This window comes from Teleopsis dalmanni, chromosome 2 (assembly GCF_002237135.1).
Source record: "Teleopsis dalmanni isolate 2A chromosome 2, ASM223713v2, whole genome shotgun sequence".
Lineage (NCBI taxonomy): Eukaryota > Metazoa > Arthropoda > Insecta > Diptera > Diopsidae > Teleopsis > Teleopsis dalmanni.
This window is the reverse complement of record NC_051847.1, coordinates 2,116,365-2,141,100: the sequence shown is the minus strand read 5'-3', so window position 1 is coordinate 2,141,100 and position 24,736 is coordinate 2,116,365. Positions and strand designations below refer to the sequence as shown.

At 29.7% G+C, this 24,736-nt stretch overlaps 1 protein-coding gene across 6 annotated transcripts; it reads right to left on the bottom strand.

Annotated features, from left to right (window-relative positions):
• Window positions 1–3,374: 3,374 nt before the first annotated feature.
• On the bottom strand, window positions 3,375–23,769 carry LOC119686230. Of its 6 annotated transcripts, XM_038100751.1 has the most exons (8): window positions 23,622–23,769; window positions 11,145–12,345; window positions 9,605–11,072; window positions 9,483–9,538; window positions 9,265–9,419; window positions 4,497–9,000; window positions 4,304–4,430; window positions 3,375–4,242 (listed from the first exon to the last, which is right to left on the bottom strand). In XM_038100751.1, the coding sequence occupies exons 2-6, from the start codon at window positions 12,310–12,312 to the stop codon at window positions 4,513–4,515; spliced, it is 7,335 nt and encodes a 2,444-aa protein (XP_037956679.1). In that variant the 5' UTR covers window positions 12,313–12,345; window positions 23,622–23,769; the 3' UTR covers window positions 3,375–4,242; window positions 4,304–4,430; window positions 4,497–4,512. The 6 variants fall into 6 exon arrangements, with proteins under 6 accessions (XP_037956679.1, XP_037956674.1, XP_037956678.1 ...); XM_038100746.1 differs by having other exon boundaries at window positions 9,605–12,345; XM_038100750.1 differs by having other exon boundaries at window positions 4,546–9,000; window positions 9,605–12,345.
• Window positions 23,770–24,736: the final 967 nt, after the last annotated feature.

Here is a 24,736-nt window from a genome sequence, read left to right as displayed (position 1 = left end):
AAATTTTTTCTGGAAATCAGTAATTAATATTGATTTCCAAGAAAAATGGTTTTTTATTTTAAGTAACTTTATAAAAGAATATTTGTTACTAACAAATAATTACTATCACAATCACAAATTCTTGCCAAAAAAAAAAGTTTCATTTAACAATTAATTAATACCATGTTTTCATTACGAACCTAATACGGGGCTTTCATTACGGAGCTCAGTTAATGAATTTTGCTAAAATTGATTTTGACATTATCGTTTCGGGTTTTCATTTTGACAATTCTTATTTTTTTTAATATATTGATGAGCTATCAACTGGAATTGTTATTATGGAAAGCTGGGTTAAATATTAACAAATTTTTTGTGTTTTAAAAAATTAATTTAACTAAATAGAAATGCATAATATTTATAGATTATTTATTAGAATAACACGCAAATACTTCTAACAGAGAATTTTTATTAAGCTATCATTAACAATAAAGAACACAAAAATAGAGTAATTCAATTTTGTGAAATTTAAAGTCAAAGTTAAGCTTCGATGCTGGGGAAATTTCATATTTATAAAAAATTTGAACTTTCAAATAAAAATAATAATAAATAATAAAAATGAATAAATATCATTTCAATGTTTTAACTCAATTATTAAATATCTCTGTAAAAGCTCAACAAAGAAATTATTTTTTAACATTTATTCATAAGTAACTAACTTGGCACTACCAATATATATATAAAAATTTGTTATTTCGCTATTTTTATACTAAAAACTTATCGATAACGCATTAAATTTAGCACTGTATTCTAGAAAAAGTACAAAATGAAGCTAACTTTCAGTGAAAGTTCGAACTTTATTGTGCCTATTTTTATATGCCAAAATCAGGTTTGGATTTTGCAGTGAAAGTCGACTTCCATCAGCAAAATTCGTGACGTAAACCCCGAATAAGGCTTATGAAATTTGCAGTCTAAAACAAATTCCATACAACCAAAAAAATATAAAAGACTTTTGATAGTAAACCAACTAACTTAAGAGACTACCCTTAATAGAGAAAGAAAAGTTTTCAACATATATAAAGACCAATCATTATTTGTATACGATAAAACGTTATTTAAAAATATAACTTTATTTAAATTTATTATTGCCAACTGATAAAAATAAACATTTACCTGTGCAACAAACACCAAAGTCCTAATAAATAAACAATTATCCATAGCTAAAACCTGATAGTCCTCTCGCAGATACTTCACTGCATTTAAAACGTTTCGCATTAATTCCATTTTTGTTAAAGAGAAGAAAGATTTCTATAGTTTTTTCGTAGGGAAAGCCATCGTAAAAATAATAGTTTGGCCTTTTGGGAAGTTTGGCCAATACTAATACATAAATATATTAGTTAGATAATCTGAAAAAACTTGATTAAAATTACTCAACATACGCTATACTGCCCCAACAGATAACAGAGTGAATGCATCTAATTTTGTGGTATATTTAATTTACAAAACTTCAATGATGATCCAATTTTTTAGTATAATGTTTTCTTTTTCGTCACTAAAATGCAACCGCAAATAATAGGAGGTCGAGTGAATGCTTGAATCTAAAAAGATAGTAAACAAATCTCAAGTACATAAAACTAACCATAAAGAGACTTCCAAATTTAAAATAATTAAACAAATCTAAACCTATAACCATCACACACACATTGCTTAACGTTGTTGATTCACCGCTACAAGATAAAGGACAATCCATAAAGCTCGTATATAATATTTAATCATCAATGAAATCGGACATAAAGCAACCACACAGAAAAGAAAATTGAACTTCTCTGCATTTTTATTTTATTTATATACTCCATAGAACCTAAAAATGATATATAATATAGAGAAGTATATATAATAAGCGGTAAAGAAACCAAGTCTCGCTAGCTCATCAGCGCGTTCGTTACACGCTATATTTGCAGGTCCAAAAACCCCGACGAGAATTACTTTGGAACTACTATCTAATAAGTTGATAAACCGTCTACATTTGATTATCAGTGGAACTATAGACTTCCTTTTTCTGTTCATAGCAAGAAAATAGGTTCTTAGAATTTCCAAATTTGATTCTTCTAACCTGACCATATAGTCTTAGCCAAATTCGCTGAATGAATAGGCAGTACCTTTGAAGGACAGTCGGAACAAATGAGTGTGCGTATCAACTAGCTACTGAACTTCCATTTGCTTTATTTATGATAGAGAGATGGGAATGATCCTTTGTTAATAATTTAGCTAATCTGGGAAATTCTTCAATATTTTTTATTTTAAGATAGTGAGATTCCCAAAATTTCTTTTTGGATTCTGGAAGCGTTCCCGTATGCCATTAAAGGACTTTATATGGTAGCTATTCATTGGAGCAATACTTTTCGCTAAAGAGTTTGCGTGAGTCTCTACGAAGAGCAGACAACCTATCGTTTCACCATGGTAAATAGAATCTATATGGTCATGATAATTCAAAAGGGAATAGAATGTGTTGCGTGAAGGAATTGACCCTACTCTTCAATTTTCTGATCGAGTTAATTCCAAATAAATTACTACCAAAAATCTAACCATTAAATAGCCTATTGAATTGATCAAAATTTAATCCTCTGAGATTAAGCTGAGTCTGTTTAACCAATCTGTGACTGTTTACCACAAATATGATATATCTATGATCCGACAAAAAGCACTTGGCTGAGGCTTTTAAGTTCTAATAAAAATAAATTTAACTATAACAATATATTGACTCTCTTTTAAGTAGAAGAGATTTTCATTATCCTCTGCCAGGTTATTTTTACCGCATGAAGTAATACTTTATGGTACGATTAGTGTGCTCGATATTCCTTGCTACCAAAAATGTGTCTTCTTGGGAGAGATATGAATGTCACTAAATGAGTTTACAGAAGATAATTAATATATATATATATATATAGTAAAATTTCCTACAATTATATTGTATTATTTGTGTGAACATTGACAATTGAGTATGCTAAATTCATGATATCGATCGACTATATTTAATCTAATTTGCTATAAACACTAAAAATGTTCATACGGATGTTTTACACATAAATTTTTTGTTGTAATATTTCTGTTTATATTTTCTTCGCGATTGGTTAGCTGGCACTTTGAGTTTCGCTTATTTTGTTGAGCAGTAAATGCGTAACTGGATTTAGAGAAGTTAATTCAAAATTGATATGAATTCAATTAAGTAATTCATGTTATTGCACTTATAGACATTGGTCATACAATCAAATAAATGATGTTGATAATGTTTATGTCAAATTAAAAATCAAACCCTTAAAAATAATCCCAATAAATAATAAATGAACAGCACACTTCAAATGATCGATAAGTATTTAATTATTTTAATATTAGGCACCATATAACTGATTTCAATGATTTTACAAATGCTCAAATGTTGAGGTGTTTGTCTTTAAATCTTCTTCAAATATACAAAATTGCGGTAAGTATTTTCATGTCAAACGGAATTATTACTATCAATGCAGTAAGGTACAAAGATTTGACATTAATTTTTATTATAACAATTTCATTACGTTTAAGTAATGTTTAGAATTCTTAATATTATATATACATATTATATATAGTACATTAGTAATAGTAACGAATTAGTAAATAAAAATTAGATTTATTTATTCAAATCGAGAAATGAAAACATTTTTACTGGGTTCGATAATTTACATGTGGAGTTATTAATGTAAAAACTTAATGAATGAACTTATAAAAATATATTGACTTATTTCTGCGATTCTGGAATTGTAGGAATATGGTTTAAACAGTTAAATATAGAAATATAGTTCTCCAAAGTGGCAAAATCTTGAATAAAAACCGAATATTCTTTGATTTTGTGCAAAATCGAAACAAAAGTAATCGTGTTACAAAAACTTCAATGGAAAATTAACAATTATAAATGTAATAAATAAATAAAACATATTCTTTTTTGCATAAACTGTACAAACTTAAAAAAATAGCATTAATTATTAAGAAGAAAAAGTCACACCGAGCTTAGCCGGTTTGCATTTCTTTGTGGCGTATCTATAATGCACAAATAAATGTGATAACGAATTTATATATTACTAACTATGGTATATACATTTTAAGGACGAAAAACAAAGAAAAAATTTTAATATATAATTTAATTCAATGCAACGCCTAAGACAAAGTAAGTGTGTTTGTGGCACTCTTGTTTAAATCATTTAGGCCGCTGTCCGCATCTGTTACTCCAGCATTCTGTAAAAATAAAACGTGTTACAATGGGAAAAATTATATCATTTGTTATTAATTTCTTTACTTGATTAGATGATTTATTTTCCAAATTTTTATTTTCTTGTATTCGGTTTGATTTGTTAACTTCTACAAACCTCCAATGAACTGGCAACAGATGAAAATATTTGTTATTGCATTTATCAGTCAAATACCTATTTAAATAGAAAAAGATTTTAATATTGTAGAAACAAACAATATATAAAATACAATTCACTTACAAATTAATAAGTTTACTTAAGTCCGCCTCATTTTGCATGTGACAATTACCTTTTCTTTCATATCGGAGGTGACATATCCCAACAGACTTTCTTTCTTTTTTGGTGCGCTTTCTTGATTGTTTTCGTTATTGACTGTTAGTGATTTCGCACTTTCTGCGCTTAAATTCGATATTTTTGAAGTTGTTGGTTTCTGCATATCTGAGATCTTTGTCGGTCCTTCTTGTAAGAAACTTGATGTTGGTTTACATAAAGTTATTGATGATTTTTTGTTATTATTGTTGAGAGTAACAGTTGGTGTTTGCCTAGCATTGCGCATTATACCAGATTTCAGTTCACCATCCGCAGAGCGTTTAAATACTCTTAAAAGTTTACTTCCATTCTGCATATTTGATTTTTGTTGTTGTTCTAAAGAAGATTCTTCAGATTTGGATATAAAATCAGTGCTTGGTTTTAAGACCAATTTTTCTCCAGTATTTGTGTTTATAATACTTTCAGTAGCAATAACTGCATTCGTTTGCTCTCTTACTTCTGTGTTTGAAATTGCTAACGATTCACTATTGACTGTTGCTACTTTAATGGGAGTTATACGTTCCATGCTTATATAACTACCTATGGGCAAAGCTGTTTCCATTGGAACGTTTTTGTTTTTCTTTTTATAGTTTTGTCTTATAAGTATTGACGCTGGTGGTTCATCTTCATCGGCTGAAAGATTTACATCAAATACCAGCGGTTGCTCCATTACATACCTAGAAGCAATTCTTACATTTTTTGTCGATGGGCTTCCTTTCTTTGATGGACTAACAAAAGGATTCGATGTTGCATTTGGTCGGACCGAGTCCCGACGACGTTTAGTCGCTTTTGTAGGTTTTTCAACATTTACTAAGCTTGTATTGGCTGTCGGTAATTTATTTATTGTTGAAATAACGTCCTTATGTGTTACTGTAATCTGTTTAGGAAGTTTGGGCACCTTAAACGGGGAGGAATTAGATTTATTTAATTCCGTTTTTTTAATAGCTGGATTTGACTCATTTTGAATCGGATCATCGGTATGATTGATTGATGAAATATTCATATTAGTTGTGCTTGGCGTAGCTGTCTGTTCCGGTGCACTTGTTATATAAATTGTGGAACCATAACTCACTTCAGGTGGCGCAGTTGCTACATTTGTAATAACTGCATTGTTTGGGAGTTTTATTATATCATATCCCATTTGATTTCCTAATGGAATTTGCAAAATCGGTCCCCGGTTGAAACTTATAGGCACCAATTTGGGCAATATATGGTCGCTATTCTCTTCAATTTCTGAAATCATGTCACCTGAAACCTGGCCGAGATTAAGTGTGTTGTTACTATCAGTATTATTTGTATTGTTAGTATTTGTTGCAACAGGTGAAAGTTGTTCGCAGTCTATATTCTCTGTTTCTATACTACTGATACTATTTTGAGATGGAAATTCAGAGGAATTTTCAACGATTATTACATCGTCATCGCTGTCAGAATCTATGACAATTTCTTCACTTTGATCTTCGTCAACATCTACTTCAAAGCAGTTGTTTCTTTTAATTAACAACACTGCAGTAGTCTGTTGGGTTTTTGGATTTATGTGCTTATAATTTTTCTGATATATTTCTCTCAACATGATATTTCGATCTACAGTTTGTAGTAACAACAGCAACGGTATTTCATAATTCAGTGTAAAAGGGCCGAAATAAAGTATGTATTTGGCAAATGAGGTTACGTAGAAATCAAATGCAAAGTTCTTGAAATATTGAAATTTAATAGATTTGTATTTTTGCGCGCTATATTTCAATATCTTCATTATACGATCACGAGACAACAGAATATTAAATTTCGGCACAAATATGTGCGAAAAATCGTTTCGTAAATTTATAATGAGCCACTTCTGGTTCCCAGGGATTCCAGAAGGATGAACAATTTCTGCTACTTCAGACGAATTCAGTGTGCGTAACTCAATATTGGTTTTTATAATTTTAAGCTCAGCTTGTTCACATAGTTGTTTTAAAAACTTCTCATGTTGTACTGATAACGTATTTTCATCTGTAACAGCCATGGGTGTCATAAGAGCTGCTCGCGTAGGCATAAAAATCCGTCGAGATCCATTATGTCGAGATGGAGATGAAAATCGAATTTTCTTTCTAAGAGGTTGTAGCGATTCGTCTGATGGCAAACGCTTTCTTAGAGAGCTTATCTGCTGCTGGTGTGTTACTGAAGACGGCGAAATTCTATTCGGCAACGTTAAGATTTTGGAATGTGTCAATGACTTTTCGAAATTTGTTACGCTAGCAATTTTGGGTAATTGCAATTTGGTTGCAGGTATATCATTAGGATTAGTGTTTTCTGTTGGAACAAATGCCAGCTCTTCTGCATTTTCAGCGCAGTCATTTTGAGTAACTTCTCCTCTCTCAATATCTTCACTTTCATCAGTATCCTGTACAGTTTCAGATTGGTTTACTTCGTTTTGCTGACTTTGTAATCTATATTCATTGTTTCGTTGTTTCACCAAAACAGAGCAAAGAATATTAATTTTCTTAGTCAAAACGGGATGTGTCATTGGTGTTGGCTTCGGACATGCACTTTGTTTATCCATTATTAAAAATCCCCGCACTAACCAGTACCCTATGCGACCTTGGAGAATTATTGCCATGTTATTAGTCTGTTCATTATTCGGACGCGAAAAAAGTAGCTGTCCCAATAGAAGTGCATCATCGTACTTAAAACTGTTAAGTTCTTCGGTTTTTCTTGCATTCAAAATAGATGGCTTTTCACAGTCGATTGTTGCAACTAAAATTGTACGTTTACGCTGTGTTGCTTTCCACACAAAGACATAATTTTCATCATAGGCCTCTACAAATTGTTTCCATTTAATAACGCATATTATATTGCAACTTGGTGCAGGAATAATTTTCTTTTCTCGCTTCAAAACCTTATCTATATCTTGCATTTTTTTGCTGACTAAACTGTTCATGTCCTTTATCACGAACTCATAGAAATTTTTTAATTTCATAGGATTATTAAAATCATCATTTTCTGCTAATTGTTGTTCTTCTTGCATGTGGTCATTTTCTTCATATTCATCTGTGTTGATTGGAGTGCCAGAATCTTTTTCAATAGACGAAATACTAGGATTGCTCGAAACACTGTTGTCGGCATCATTAAAATCGTTAGTTAGATCAATGGTGCCAACTAAATTTTGTGAACTATTTATTAAATCGCCTAATTGTGAATCACTTAATGAATCCTTACTCAATGTAGAAGTTTCATCGAACTGCATTTCAGTGCTAGTGGCGTTAACAGAGCTATCACTTTCAATTTCTGGAGGCAATATATTTTTATTTTTAGTATTTTTTTTCATTTCTCTCTGTTTACTCTTTTTATTAGCATCTGCGGCAAACTTTTCACAACCATTATTTGAAGAGTCTGTTATATTCTTAAATGAAGTTTTTTCAATGCAAGAAGTATTTTTCTGTTGAAAAGAATTTACCGTAGAATCAGTGAGTTCGAGACCATCCGTTGAAGTACTATCTTCTAGAAAACTTTCTGATGAAGAAATGTCATTGTTGTTTAATAAAGGATTTTCTGATTGATTAATATTTTCTATATTTTTAGGATAGTAAACTGATCTCAATATAAGTTCAGAAAGGAGACGTCTATTAGTTTCGTCTTCATTTTCTTTTCGATAGCAACCTAAGTTTCGACCCTTAGTTTGAGACTTAACAATATCGCCCGGTATTGGTACTGCGCGGCGACAAGTCTTCTCTTGATCTTGATTATAATACTTAAATAAAACATCCGATTTAGTAGAACGTACTGATTTCTTCATGTTACTTTTGATATTACGTGCAGGTTCGTTTATAATATTTATGGATATTTCATCATTGGGAATTTCAGAAATATTTTCATTATTACTTTGTTCTGGTTTACTTTGTTCTGGTTCTGGTTTACTTTGTTCTGGTTCTGGTTTACTTTGTTCTGGTTCAATTCGGAAACGTTCACCTTCGGTTGCCTTAGCACCACAAAAACACTTGTAAAGTTCATGAATGAAGCAAAATGGTACCATGTTGTCAATTGGAAATCGATTTAGAGATACTACGCAATGCTTTAATGAATTAAATTGATTTTCTTCAACGAATACAGTCTCTCGAAGTGGTGTAACAACTGCTGAAAAACCATCTCTAGAATTAGTAACGTCCTTTGATTTCTCAACATCTGCTGTAACAGGAGAATTAGAGTTACATCGAATTGATGTTGCGCAATTTTTTTTAGATGACAAAGTGGAATTGTTCTGCTCATCTCCAGTAAAATCTTCAAAACGCTTTGGAGTTTTTAAGGAACGACGCTTCCTGTTAATTTCTGAATCATTTATTAACAATGCAGAATCATTCGTAAGAACAATTGTTGAATTAAAATCTTTTTCTATAGGCGCCAACTGCGCTGTAGCTTTTTGCCGTATAAGATATGCATCTTTTGTACTTATATTGCATTTCTAAATTAAAAAACGAAAAAATAAAATTCTCTTATATCTCTTAGGTAAATTACAAATTGTCTTACAAATATTTAGTATTTAATACCAACAGACTATATAATTTTTTTATAAAAATTTGGCAACGCAAGCAATGAATATTATTTTTTGGAATGAAAGATTTGAAGTACTTATGCTTATTATCAACACTATTATCTAGTAAAAATTTCAAGTTCTTTGAAAATTGTCGCAAAATAATGTATTCCACAGTTAACATCTTCTACTTACCTCTCTTTCTATTCGCATTATGCGCGTCGAATTCAAGCCTTTGCAGGTACATTCAAACATGCAGTTGATCTTTTTGCAATGATCACGATCTGATGCACCTTCGTTAAGACTGTCGCAAACACAACCTCCTTTGCAGTATTCCTTCGTACAATATTCTGAAAATAAGAAGAAGTATTTCTTCATGTCTTTTACACAAACGAATTTATATTATCCTTTACCATCACTTTTCACGTGTGCATCAACTATTGTAGCATTAAGTCGTTTGAGTTCCATTCTAATAAGAATAATTATAAGAAATATTTAATACATTTTCAGAGAATAATTGAAAAAAAATACTTACACTAAACTTCTTTGCTTTTTGTTTTGGGATTTGATTTCACATTTGGCTTTTAATTTCTTCTTTGCATAAATATTTTGTCTTGTTTTGTTTTCATATACTAGATCTGGATCGCTTTGGGTAAATGAGTCTTCGCTGACACTAATAGCCACACTATTAATTAAGCCTTCTATAAAGACAGCACAGTCATTCACTATTTGATCATCATTATCGTTTTGCACATCTGCTCGGAAAGAAAGTTTGGCTTTTTGATTTTCAGTTGTAAAATATTCATCCAGCTTTTCAGATCGATCTATAGCTTGTCGCACTAAAACTGTCTCCCTGCCCTTCGCATAAGGTATTGGAAAGCTATAGAACTCCCGATTATTTGGTGTTTCATCACATTTTTTTCCCTGTTCCTTTAGTGTTGATACACTAAATTTTGCCCATTCATGGGATATTTTGTCTTCTGGCATAACATGTTGCATATAAGTCTTAACCAAATTATTTAATGGTCTGCCGACCTCGGGTTTCACTTCTAACACAAGCTCAGGCAGTCTTAATAAGGAGAATTTGTTGTTAGTTTTTAACATTATATTTAGATCCTCATCATCTGTTATATTGGATGGTTTTTTTGATAAAGGACACGGTCTGAAAGCTGATTCATTCGTACAAGTATTTAGTTTCAATTTATTTGAAGATGATTTAAAAGGACTTATATCACGCCAATTCAATGCATCTAAACAGGCTGAAGTACAAATAGGTAGTTTGTTCTGTGGTACCTTACTATAGTATTTAGGTTTATATAATTCCGCGTTGTTGCCATAAACTCCGAACAACTTTACACAATTATTATCCACCATTACTTTTTGATAATAAAATTTATTTATATCAGTTGATATAAATGAAGCTGCTTTCCATCCTTGTCTCGTGAAGGGCATAGATGACGTTATAGTCTGAGACATAGAATTCGTTATAGTTTTGCCATTATTATGTAATATTTTACGTTGCAATTCACGATAAACCATAGCTTCATTATTAATTATAGCTAATTTATTGAACTTTTGAAACTTTTGCAGATAATTTCGACGTTCAGATACAGTACGCAGCTTTTGTAAGCTAGCAGGTACTTCAGGCATAAGGAGCAGTGGAGCTGTAGTCGCGGGTGTTAATAGCCCTTCGAGTTTACTCTGCCGAAATAAACGTTTCGATTTACAGTTATTACTTAAATTCGTAGCATCCTTTGGAAAAATATCTGGATATATATTCATGTAGTGGTCCAATTTAAAACTAGTAAAAGCGCCACTTTCGTCGAATCCTAAGAAATCTTCTGATTGATTGTCACTATCATATTGCTCTGTCGTTGATTTAGTAGATTTAGTTAATTCATTCTGATCATTTGAATTTATTGCATCATTATTGGGATCTAGCTCTGAATTAGACAGAATCTCTGATGTTGATGTAATTAATTTTGATTTTGTTATAAGTCCATCTATAAATCCAATATTTGTTTTAGATACATTCGTTTCAGTAGAATTACCATCAAAATAAGTCAATACCCTACCTTTTAATGAATTTGAGTTATAGACATTGTTTACAACATTGTCATCTTCATTAAGTGAAGTTTCTGATCCCATTGTATTTTGATCTGTCTTAGAGAAGCTAATATTGACAGATTTATCTGTAATATCTGCATCCAATAAAGCATTTGAGTTTGTTTTGCCGGAATCTAAATTAGCGATATCATTATTTTGCAAAATGTCCGCTTCTGTCGAAATATCTAAATTGTTCGAAATTTCGTCTTCTATCAAACTATCTATATTTTTCGAATTTTCAGTTCCTGTCAAACTATTATTTGTCTGATCAGACCGGTCTGATGACTTTTGAACAGCATATTCATTTTGTGCGAAAATATGAGAAGTTGATAAAGTTCGACCACACTTTTCCGGTAGGGATATGTTAATTGATTGTAAACTATCTATTTTAGGTCTAGACCCTTGTATTTTAGGCGTAGAAGCATTTAGAAACTTATCATTACTTGGAGTATCAGCAAAATCCGATAAGTTAGTCTTAGAAGGCATGACATTTACTTTATCCGCATAAATGTCGGGATCACTGTAAAGCAATCTCTTTCCGGGTGGTACTTTTGGTTTAGTTGACTCCTTCAAAGCTGCTAATTTGTTGGTAGGTGTATTCACACTTAAATCTGCCAGTGATGTACCATTTATGTCGCCAAAATGGAAACGTTTATTATATTTATTGAAATCAGTATTAGCTTCGTCTATTTCGCCCTCCTGTTTTTTATCAAACAACAATGTGGTCGACGGTGAACGAATTTTAAGCATTTCGATTTGTTCCTTCAGCCGCTTAGCTACTTCCGCCGGAGGCATGTTTACTATTGTGTGTTCTTCAGTATGTTCTCGTATACCACCGTTTCTTTTCAAATACTGTACAATATCTCGAGACCAGGCTTTTACGTTCTTCTTACGTCTTTTAATCTGTTTGCACTGGCGTGCGTCGAATAAAACCCTACGTAAATAACTATATTGAATAACGACCCTATTATTTGGTTGAATGCGTATGGCACGTCTTTTTAGAGTTGGTCGCAACTGACGAGCGTATTTCAAAAATTTCTGAATGTTCTTTTTATTGCTCTTTAAAAACTTAACCGATACATTAAATTTTTTTTGAATTTTTTTGAATGTAAGCCATTGTAGATGAGTGTAATTCATAGTTCGCCGTGAATACTACCATAAAAATTGAAGCTGCAAGTAGTAAAAAACAATGCAATTTTTACTAACGACCATTAAATCCCAGCAAATTGTTATGTAATTTAATATGTAATTAATATGTAATTTATGTAATATGCATGTTAATTTAATATGTTTGATTTTTAAAAATATAATACATATAAAAACATAAAGACAGAAAAATTAAAATAAAGAATATTCAATTTATACACAATTTTTAAATGTGTTAAAATTTTTAACAGTTTTTTCATAAATTCATACATTATATACAATATTGTCAGAAAATAATTTATATATTAAATTAAAAATTTATAAATTAATTTAAATTAACTTAAAACTATCATTTAATTAAACCCGAATATAATAAAATAGAATAAGCAATGTTCGCTAAGGTACAGTTGCGTCAAAACATATACATATATATGCAAAAAAGAATGTATATATAAAATGTTTATAAACGAAATGTTTAATTAAAAAGTTTTTTATTTTTTAAAAAATCGAAAGCCGCGTCTATGTTTTTTTGCACAATACGCAGACAGAAATTCGACAAAATTTAAAATTTTTCCATTTATTTTTACACACACGAACTATCACAACAAAGTTAGACATGTTAAATTTAACCACTTTATTCCTCTCTTTGCATTTTCAATTATGGCTTTTATATCACAAAAAAAAACTTGTACTGATCTTTAAAATTATAAAAAAAATATTTAAAAAGTCTATAAACTTGTGAAATGTTCGTACAGCGTCTTCAACGTGGTACAGACTATTATTTTTGAATGTCATTCAAGTTGCGGTCTCCCTTGCTCAAATAATTCTAGCGACCGAACTTAAAATGCTCAAATTCAAGATTTGTCATCGGAGCAAAATTTTTGAAGAATAAGGGTGTTTACGCACGCTGTAAGTGTGCTTCACACGCTGTAAGTGTGCTAGTGCAACATGTTGGCGAGAAGCTGAATGATGCGCCAACATGTTGGTTGCGTGTCATTCAAAGGTAAGGACTATCATTTTTGAGTTTCATTCATGAATTCTTCTCTTTTCATGGTAAATTTGATATAATATGAAGTCATTTTCTGACAAATAATGCTGAAAATGCACGTTTGCCACTAACCAAACCATAAATAGAGTTTAGAGTTTTCCTGAAAATGAATATCGAAGATAGTCGAAATATCGGAAAATATCTTAATAAAATAATTTGTTTTAAATATATATAATAAATTATAGTTTTTTTATTTTTATTTAAATGACCAATTAGCCCGCTCATAATTTATTATATAATAATTTCGGTCACAAAAAAAAAAGAATAAAATATATATAAGATATAAATCAAGGAAACATTTTACAAGTGCACATAAATATATGCGTACGCAACCGATATTGTTATAATAGTTAGAGAAGTAAGCAAACGTTCGAAAATCCAATAAGGCAACTAGAAGACGCTCAACAAATGGTGCTTGAAATATTCAAATGTAAATAAATCAAATAAATTGCCAAAAGTATATGCAAGAATAGGGAATTCAATCAGCTCTCCAAACCCTTTGTCTCGTTCACAAATATAATTAAAATTTAACGAAGCAATGACAAGTTTAATAAAAGGTTGCTGTGCTGTGACTTTCATAATAGGACTCGAACCTTATTGCATCTGATAGACTACTTACAAACATGGAATCAGTCTTAAATCAGTGGTTTATTAACTGTGCATGATATTCTTTATTAACTCTTTTTAAAGATGTTTTAAAAGACGATAACATTTTCAGATTCTGTGATATGATGGGCAAAACATCTGACCGTTTTTGCCACTGATCACCTACGATTGCCAGAAAACGAATCCAATACTTATATGCTACTATCACTGAAGCGAATGAAGTGTCGTGTTCGGATACATTTTCCGACCCATAAGGCTACATGGAGATACATACTGCGTGTATTTTAATGAAAAGCAACAAAACTTCATAAAATTCATCAAATCACAGATACCACGTTGTTACTGTTACGTTAAAATTAACAGCGAAGTAATGACGAAGATATTTGAAACCGTAAGTAACGATGCCTAAGGAATCGCAATATGATGATATGACGACGCTATTTGGGGGTGAAAGAAATAATGCTTCACCCCCAATTTGTTATGCTCCATTATTCGTTTACGTATACTTATATATATATACAACAACGTGATATTATATGTATATACTATTTTTTAAATAAAACAATAAAATGTCTTAGTTGTTAACGTATATATATAGTTTAAAAATATCTCAATCTGCGATGGGATGGGATTTAATATTGGAGAATGCTGTATCTTTTATATAAATATTTAAAACTTATTCTATGACAAAAAAGTTCAATTTAAGTATGCGCTAAGTATAGTCGTAGTCCTTTTTAACGGCTTTTAATTAAAGGTTCAGTTCATTCTAAAGATTTGGTATAGTTACTAAAAATTTATTTGTATGCCGTGATTATGAGTGTGCAGGAAATAATTAAATTATTATTAAAGATTTTTACTAAATTTGTATTACAATAAATAATGTTAGTATTCTATGAAAGATAAAATGCTTGCTAAATACTAAAGACCTACTTAATTTTTTGTTAATCAATGCTCCTCTTCCCCCGCCATAATATGATGTTTGATGTCCAAATAACTTTTGTCCAACATCCAAGATTATATTTATATTTACTTTTGTATGTAAATTAGTAAGCTTTTTAATGAAATGAAGAACTCATAATTTCAAAATAAACTATTTAAATAAATTGTTTAGATTTTCTGATTAAAGCGTTAAAATAAACATAAATGCAATTTATTTAGTGCAACAATAACTAAAGTAAAAGAAAAAGCAAAGAGAATTTATAGATCGCCGCAAATGATCCTTTTTTATGTAAGTGCACATTAAATATTCCACACTCCTTACTTTACATTAGTAACGCTATAAAGAACTTAATTAATTCAACTCACACATTGCTTTTTCAAGTAATTTTGCAAACAAATTCGCTTGTTTTTAAATGCAAATTCTCCAGTTTAATTTCACAGAACGATCACAAACAAAAAAGAAGTAAACAAAAAATTCAAAGAGCACAAATGAAATGAAATGAACTGAAATGAAACATACATGTGCTTAAGGATTGCCACCCTTGTTCACTTTGGCGAAATTTCAAACCCACTTGTCACGTTCACCACAACAGTACATATTTATAAATATACTGTAAAAACACAAAACAATATTATTTTGCTACAGTTCGCTATTCTATATAGATTGTTAACAACATGTAACAATGCTTAAATATTATTAAATTAATATCCGTTCTGACTGACAGTAGTGAAACTAGTACCACCAATATAAATTTTTTCCTTTGTTATTTAATTTTAGCAGATAAAATTTTATGCAACAGGATAACATTTTTATATGAATGCACGCTGAGATCATTAAAGAAATCATATATCATTTGGGAATTTTTTCCTTTTGCTAAAATGGTAACACTGTTAAATTTCCTACAAATGGAAAACAAAGTCGATAAAGGCCATGTTATATAGAGTGTAATAGACTCCTCATAAGCAAAATTGTTGTTTTCAATGCAAATCATAAAATTAAAAATAAAAGAAAAAACATGTCGGTTCGCAACAACTGTGTAATTTGCTTGTGAAAGTGCATCTACACCAAAGCAACGCTTGCGAACGAACGAATATTCCCTGCAAAAGTTCGTTTGCTTTGGTTTGGATGCACCTTCACAAGCAAATTACTACAATTTCTGTGACACTCTACACAATATGCCTTTGCGTCCAAGCCCAAAAAAACAATTTTGACGAGCCCATGACACTGTACGTAGTATGACAAAAACATTTAAAGCACATATGCATATCGGAAAAAATATTTCACTGTTTTAATCAATATTGTATTGATTTTAACTATAAATTTAATAATAGATTTACATAAATAAGTCTGTTTAAAAACACAACAAGAATATAATATTAATAATAAAACATATATAACAAACTAAGATTATAGAACATTTTACATTATAAGTATAATTTATTATAAACGGCTTCATTTAACCGGTTGTGTACATTATTTAGGAAGCTTTGAATTATACTTTCAAGCACAAGTAATGTATTTGTTTAACAATAGAACGACAACACATCCTACTTTTTTATACGAACAATAATAATAAAGCTTAATATAAATGTGAACTGAAGAAAAAATTATTATACATTTTCATTCAGTCAACAAATAATTGGCACTCTACGTGTTTTTAAAAGAATTACTGTTGAATAGCTGTCTATCAAACTAGAACATTAACTATCAGATTGCAAATATCTAAAATGCTATTGAGAGACTCCAATCTAATATGTAAAGATTTTAATTTTTGATGTATATATACATATTATTTTAGATTGATGGCATAGCAAAAGAATATTATGATTTGTCCACGACGGCTATCATTATTTCGCATATAATTTTGCATTTATATCGACATATGGAAGAAAAAAGATTTTATTATATGTTCAGGTTAAAAATATTTTTTATTTTTACTGAAATTTTATTTTTAACTTTTAATTTTTAACTTTTAACTTTTAATTTTAATTTTATAAAATAAAAAAATTGCTTAGACAAACAATGTTTTGTCTTTAGTAATGTCAACATATATATCAATGTAGATATATAAATATAATCCAAAACATCACAGACTCTTTTTTCTAACTACATCTTTAAATAATTAGCATTGATTTTTAAATCTGAGCTTTCCAACCCAATCACCTAGAATTTTAAGCATTGCAGATTGATCTCTAATTTAATAAAGTCTAAACAAAGATTTATAAAATATATGATTCATGCTTATTCTATTCGAGTTTGGCAACACCTGCCGAATAAATTCTGTATGTATACTAAAATAAATTGCAAAAAGAACCACTAGTGTAAATAGTGAGTACATGTTTTAGATATGTATTATGTTGTATTTCAAAGTTTACATACCAAATTAAATGAATCCCACATTAAGAGATTATTTTAAGAAGCACACGGTTTACGTTTTTATAATAATTGTAAATTTCAAATTCAGACACGAAATCCTTAACTTTGACGAAATTTTTCCTAGTATACACACATTTGAATATGCTCAGACTGTTTACGTTTGCATTTCTGCTAATATAGTCTTTTCACTCCCACACCGCTTCATGCAATTATGAAATTAGACAGTAAAAATAATAAAGCATCAATTCCAATGAAGTCTTGATGCCAATAATTTTGCACTGCAATATATAATTCTTTCACAAATACTGTTAATGTATAAAAATGGAAAATGTATTATGAAATCAATTTTGACAATTGTGAAATGTACAAAGCAGTTATTGTTTTACACTTCCATATACGATATTGTCTATTTTAAACAATAATTTGCCTTTTGATAACAATATAGAAATAGTACATAAAACTTCTCTTATCCATAATAAAAATATATTCTATGAATTTTAAATATAATATTAGGATGTGTTTCTTTTAAACATTATATATTAAACTAAAATGTTTAATTTTTATTTGTTAAAATAAAATTTCAATGTTTATTTTTAAACACAACAAAAAAATAACTTCAAACTACCTTTTATTGAAATGATTAAAACAATTTTACGATACCTGTAAAACAATACGATACCTGTTTGGTTTATATGTATTCAAAAAAATTATATATTACATATTTTATTTTGTAATAAATTATTTTCTATGAATAAATGTGATAATAGCCGCGATTTTTTTTTCACAAACACTAAAAATTAATCAATTTAAATAAAAGAAATAAAATAAATATTAGCAGCTAAATTGTGACCATTCCTATCTTATATATTTAAATTAATTTATTTATTTATGTATTTAAATTTATTAGTAAATGAAATACTCATATGAAATGCTCATATCAATTAACATTCACAATAGACTGATTTTTGAATTTGGCTGCACTAAAACTTAAGACGTAAAAATTGTTGCGGTAAAATCCAACTCTGAAGATTTTAAGAGTATTGTTGTTGCTTCACGTGTTTGCTTTAGTAAGTTACGAGTATTTTTTATGCTACTCTGAAAGAAGAAGTTATGTCTAATACAATATAAACTACCTTTTGAAGTTAAGTATAAGACATGACACACGAGCCATTGTAACCACTACTTTAACGTGGAGCAACGCAAGCAAATGAAACCAAAATGTTTGAATGAAATAAACAAGGTCTTCGCACATACATATATATGTATATGTATGTATATAGATTTGTAATAGATATGTCTGCTTCATATAATACCTACTATATTTTATTTTTTTTAAGTAATTCAAAATTTTATATTTTCTGCATACGCTATACTTTTTGCTTCTACCAAAAATTTATTTCAAATATTCAAAATTATTTCATGTACTTTTTTCAATAAGACCAAACGTAATGCAGCGTCGATATTTGTTTATGATATATGTTATGTATATACATATGTATTTGTAAAGTATTCTTCTTCTAAAAGCCCCAAACATTCAAAAAAATCGTAAAGTTAAAATGCAAATTTTTTTGATTGTTTTAAGAAAAATGAAGCAAGAAGCCTAGCAATGCCTCTGTGGAGCTTTAAATTATCTTAACTTTATACTTACCCAAATGTTCATATTCAAATGGCAACTACATACATTACAATAACCCCTGAAGTTAAGAAGTTAAGGTCTATTTTTAAAAATAATGGTCAATGGTGATATTTCAGATCAAGTTTAATTGCTTATATATTGTGCCAATGTAGAACATATTCGGGTGATCTTTTTCAATATAACAAATATTCAAAGTTTGTTTCCACAAAATTTAAGCGATTTTAGTTATTTAACTTAGATTTATCGGACAGATAGACAAGCGGACAGAAAAGTGGATAGAGGGACAGGGCTAGATTGATTATTATCGTCGAGCTGTATAAGAAAAATAGCTTATTGAACTATGAAGGCTATAAAGACACAAAAACTATTAAATCCTGATGAGACATTTTAGTCCTAATAATATCGTCTGAAATAATAAATAGCACAGAATGTCTGTAAACAGATATACACGTAAAATAAACAGTTTTATCCTGTCGCAACGAATTGTTTACAACTGTTAATTTAATATAAAAACCTAAAAAAAGGTCAAGGAGGATTAGTCACTTAATTCTTAAGTGAAGAATTCTCATAAAGAAGAATGAGAATAGTAAGTGAAAAAGATGTCATTTTCAAAAAAGAAGTTACAAATTTTATTTTATCTAAGAATACCAATGTCTAGACCACATATAGATTGATTGTCTTGAATAGATTGTGTATTTGTTATTTTCTATGCTGAAAGACATTTTTTTACTCCAGGCAAATTGCAAAATAATCAGTAATATTGTTTCTACTAAATAATGTGTTCAAACTGAAAAAGGATATAATTCTTTCATTATTTGCTAGATCGAATTGAAAAATCCTATAAGTATTAAATGTTTACATAATTTTTACTTAAACGATACCAAACAATCTTTCTCAAGTTTTAACCCAGACGCGAATTTCGTCTATTTTGTTGAGATACTATTTAAAACCAGAATCACTCCATTATAGTAAGTGTTTAATCTCGTAAAGCGCTTTGCTCCTCTTTTGTGAAAAATTTCGCTGAACACACTACTTATTGAAAACATCATTCCATATATGTATTACTATTTTTTAATGACACGAATCTGTAAATGCTAATTATCTAACGCTACGCAACAAAGTGAGAGGAATGACCGTACTCCAATGCACTGGATCTTTATACTCCACCTTCCTATAAGCTCGATTTACGTTATTTGTTTGTTATCCAGTCCTGTGGGAAATCAGCGAGAGAATATTTCCTGTTTCTCTCTCTTTCTCTCCGGTAAATTCCGCTCTCTGGAATTTACTTCGCTGATATTGGTCACTTTTAAAAAGGCCAAGCTGTCTTTTCTCCAAACTATCCTGGGCAGATGAAAATTATAGTCAGATCACAAGACTCACCTAATCCGAAGTGAATAAAACCAGTGCCAGTCAGCTGCTTTAACTCAAGCGGAATCAACTAAGTACTACTATGTCTATTTTGACATATTATTAGAAAGACATACATTAAGACTTCTCTTACATCTTTTGTAGGTGTTGTGGCTTTGTAGATGTGAAGGAAGCTTAGCTCCACCTCATCCGTTAGTGCTCAAAACGGATGATTCAGACGCCTCAGATTCAAAATCTGACGCTCCTTCTTTAAGTGAACTGATAAAGTGACAATGGGTCATTATTTTGGCTTAATTGATCTTTGGGGCACAAGGTCACAAAATTTTCTCAAAAACTTTTGTATTACTTAATTTAAATTTTTTATTCCTTTCCATTTTATACTCACAGATATTTAACATTTACATCAGTAAACGAATGGTACATCTGCAACGAATAATTCACATGGTGACGGTGAACAATTCTTTTTGAATCAAATAAAATGATATTTAATTTCTAGATTTTGTCGTGTTAATGTTTCATTACCAAATTTAACGGCAGATATGCTTGGCAAATTCATTTAGGACATTTTTAATGTCTTTGCAATGCTTATATCTTTAGTCTTTTTGATTCTCTGTCAGTGTTTGGCACGAAACGCACACAGCTACTTCATTTGAGAAAATCTTCAATTAAGTACCGCTTGTCTTCCATCATTCCCTTGAATTTGTCACTACACTATGAATTTTTATGGAAAAAGCTTCATAGGATCTGGAACGGACTGTGTCTCAGATAAATTTCACGAAGTTCGTAAACGAACCTAGTGCATTCCATTGCTTTTTGGATAGTAATAGCTTTAACAAGAAAATCAACTAAAGCTAATTCATTATAAATTGATTACTCTTGAGTATATACTAAAATATATTCAGTGAATTAAAGCTTAATCATTTAAAAAATCACAACTATTTTATTAAATTCTATAAATTATCTTCTGCTCAGATTAGAAAATAGAGCAGAGAAAAAATATGAATCACAATAAAAACCTTACATGTACAAAACAGAAATTGGAGATATTCTTCATAGTGTAGATCAGGGCTGTCCAGGCAATATAAGATCGCGAGCCAATACAAATCACTGAATAGGTTTGAGGGTCGCACAAATAAATACATACGTTCATATTTATACGGCAATAATGATAAATTAAGTTTTATTAATTCATCATTCATGAATCTTTTACAATTTTATCATTATCAGCATTAGACTTTTTCGGTGGCTCGCACGTGTGGCAACAACAACACAACCTTCTCTGTCTAAGCATTTAGTTGTGAAGTGGCCAAACACCTCGACCAGTAAAGAAAAAAGTGTTACCAATGCAATAAGCGAACTATTGTGAACCTTCATTGGAAATTCCAACGAATATTGCAATCATAGGCCTGTTCCACGAGTTACTCGTAGTAAAACGCAAGTAAAGTATTATTACTCAAAGTTACTATGAGTAGCTCGTGGAACAGACCTCATATGTCAAATATCATATGTAAACAAAATTCAAAAATTTCATTGAAAATTGGGAAAAAGCAAAAAATGAAGCATATAAAAATATTTGAAAAATTATGGAGAAACATGTTAATTATTAAAAGTAACATTTATCTTATTTAATTTTTTCAAAAAATGTGGGTTGTTTGATTTCTATGCACAGATTGCAACAGTGATGCCAATGCCTCGCTTAGCGAATATAGGCTAGCAAGCGTTTGGTTGCTTTTACACGAAACCTTGTTAAAATGAATATATCACACATTTTTTATTACAATTTAAAATAACAATTAAATAACATCGATTAATTAACATCGTTTCTATTAAAATGTTAATTAATCGATTTATTAAAGCGGCTATTGCGGCAGAAAGCGATTTATTAAAGCGGCAGAATGGTATCAAATCAGTCTAATGATCTTTCTGAGCATGTTTTATATAAATGGAATTAAAAAACTCTATGCCTACAAAAGCAAACTACTGCCCTAGAAGAACATGCAAAAAATAAAAAAGATAGCTTACATTATAACTAAAGGAAAAGCGCTGAGAAAGTATATAATGTTATTTATAAATAATAATAAGCTTATCATGTTTATAGATTATATTAAATCAACATTTTCACAACAAATATTAACTAAAAGTTCACCAAAACTCTAAAGGAAAACTGTTATATTTGCAGTACAGAGCTAAATCTTTACGTAATAGTCAAATATGTTAAGGACATCATAAAAGGTCCCACTCGGTATATAATTAAACATAATGCCAAAGGAATATGGTAAACATAAAACTTTAATATACCAAAATAAAAATATTAATTAGATAATTAAATAATTTAATTTAAAATTGAATTGTTAACTATATAACAATTCCATCTTCAAGTAGTTATAAAAATTGTTACTAAATAATGCCTATGAATATATTTTATATAAAGTCTTTCATTTTATTTTTAATTAACATTTCAAATACTCGAAAATTGATTTGGTAGTATTAATTAAACGAAGCCAACTAATAGATTTTTAGCAATAATATTGACCTATAATTCAATACTGAAAATAACGGTTAACAACGGTTTTCCTTTTTTTTTTTATGTATATATTTGTGTGTGTGTATGTATATTAATTAATTATGCATAAATCTAGATTTCATTACTATTATTAAAAGGAAAAATAATCGTTAATAATTACAATTTTTATGTCTTCTTATTCATTTGCTACCGTTGCTAGTTTCTAAATTTTTAACCAATAAATAAAAATAATGTGTCTCAAAATATTTACACGATATGTATATGTATATGTACATTATATTATTATTATTACATAATAATATAGATTCAATTACCTTTTATTCAACATACATAAAATATTCTCCTTTACACCCTCAATTTTTGTGCTACAACACCTTAACAGTTATTTCTGATTTACAGCTAGTTTTGAGCTCAGATTGATTATCATTATGATTGATTACATTTAACGATTAAAATTTATAAATTAAATTTTAAATTTGTCCTTCTCTGTGCAAATATAATTTTACAGAATATTTTAATATTTTAATTTAAAAATGTATGACATTAGTTTCGATTACTGATCATTTCAGCCCTAACCTCACTAAAATAACAGATACACACTTGAAAATGTGGTTACCAGAGATTCCAACAGAATCTGCGCATTAAAGCAATAGCTGTCTTTATCACGTGTGAACACTTGAATTGAGACACGTGGAATTGAGCCGACCAACAAACTTTTTTCTTCTTTTCTCACTTCAAACATGCACACACACAAATGCATAATGCATCAATAAAATAATTTAATTTCAAATATTTTACTTACTAAAGAGAATTCCTGAGATCCTTTTAAGTTTGCAGTAATTTTCACATTTATTGCAGTGTGCAGCACCCTTTTTTAAACTATTTATAAACGCCAAATCTTTTATGTTCGCTCCAGCTAACTTTTTGTGTACACGAATGAATATCTTTTTGTTCACTCTTGACTTCGTTATGGCAATAAGCAATAAGAACAAGGGAACGACTTGAATGAAACAGTGTTGATTAGTTGAGAAAGTGTCAAAAGCAAAATGTCTAAAAATGTATGATGGCATATGTGCATGTGTATGTGTTCATCGTTTTCCGTTCACCGCTGCTTAAATAAATAGTCGATTTAAGAATCTAAGCGGAGAACTGTATTAATTTTCGTAATATTTTGATTATATATTTTGAATAATTTCTTTCACAATGTATTAAATCATTTTAGTAGCATTTTTATGGTTATAAATAAGCGGATGCAGTTATTTCTGATATAATTGTAGCCATTTTGGTCGAGTTCCTCTGGTCGGATGCGGAAATTTAATAAAATTTAAGAATTGAAACCAAAACAAATGCTAATAAGTTTTTATACAATATTTGCATAATTTAAGGGATATTTTGAATGTTTTGCTCTTAATATGGAAAGAAATATTATTTTGTTTTTTATTTTTTAGCTTAATATCTTCTTTTTCCGAAACATTTTGCCTAAAGTTGCTTAAACTCGTAATTTAACATTTTAAGGAGATTACGAAACACCTATTCACAGAAAATATAAAGTACACGACCCAAGATTTTATCTAAGCAAACATAACCTAAAATATTGTATGACTCTTTGTCAATATTGCTTTTTGTCAAATTACGTTGAATCACGGAAAGTACATGTTACCGCTGACAGCCTTATTAAGAGATCTTCGCGTAATCCGCTACAAGTTTTTAACGAAATAGATGTTTTTGGTAACAATACTTTTTGAAGTGGTAGGTAGACTACTGCAGTTAATAGATATGTGGATATCTACCACATAATAACAAGTCACTAAACGTCGTTTAAACGAAAATGGACTTATAAATAAATCTGTTCGCGGCTTACATAGTGTTATAGTACTATAAATATAACCTCAACAGTCGCATTTACATGAAGGAGAA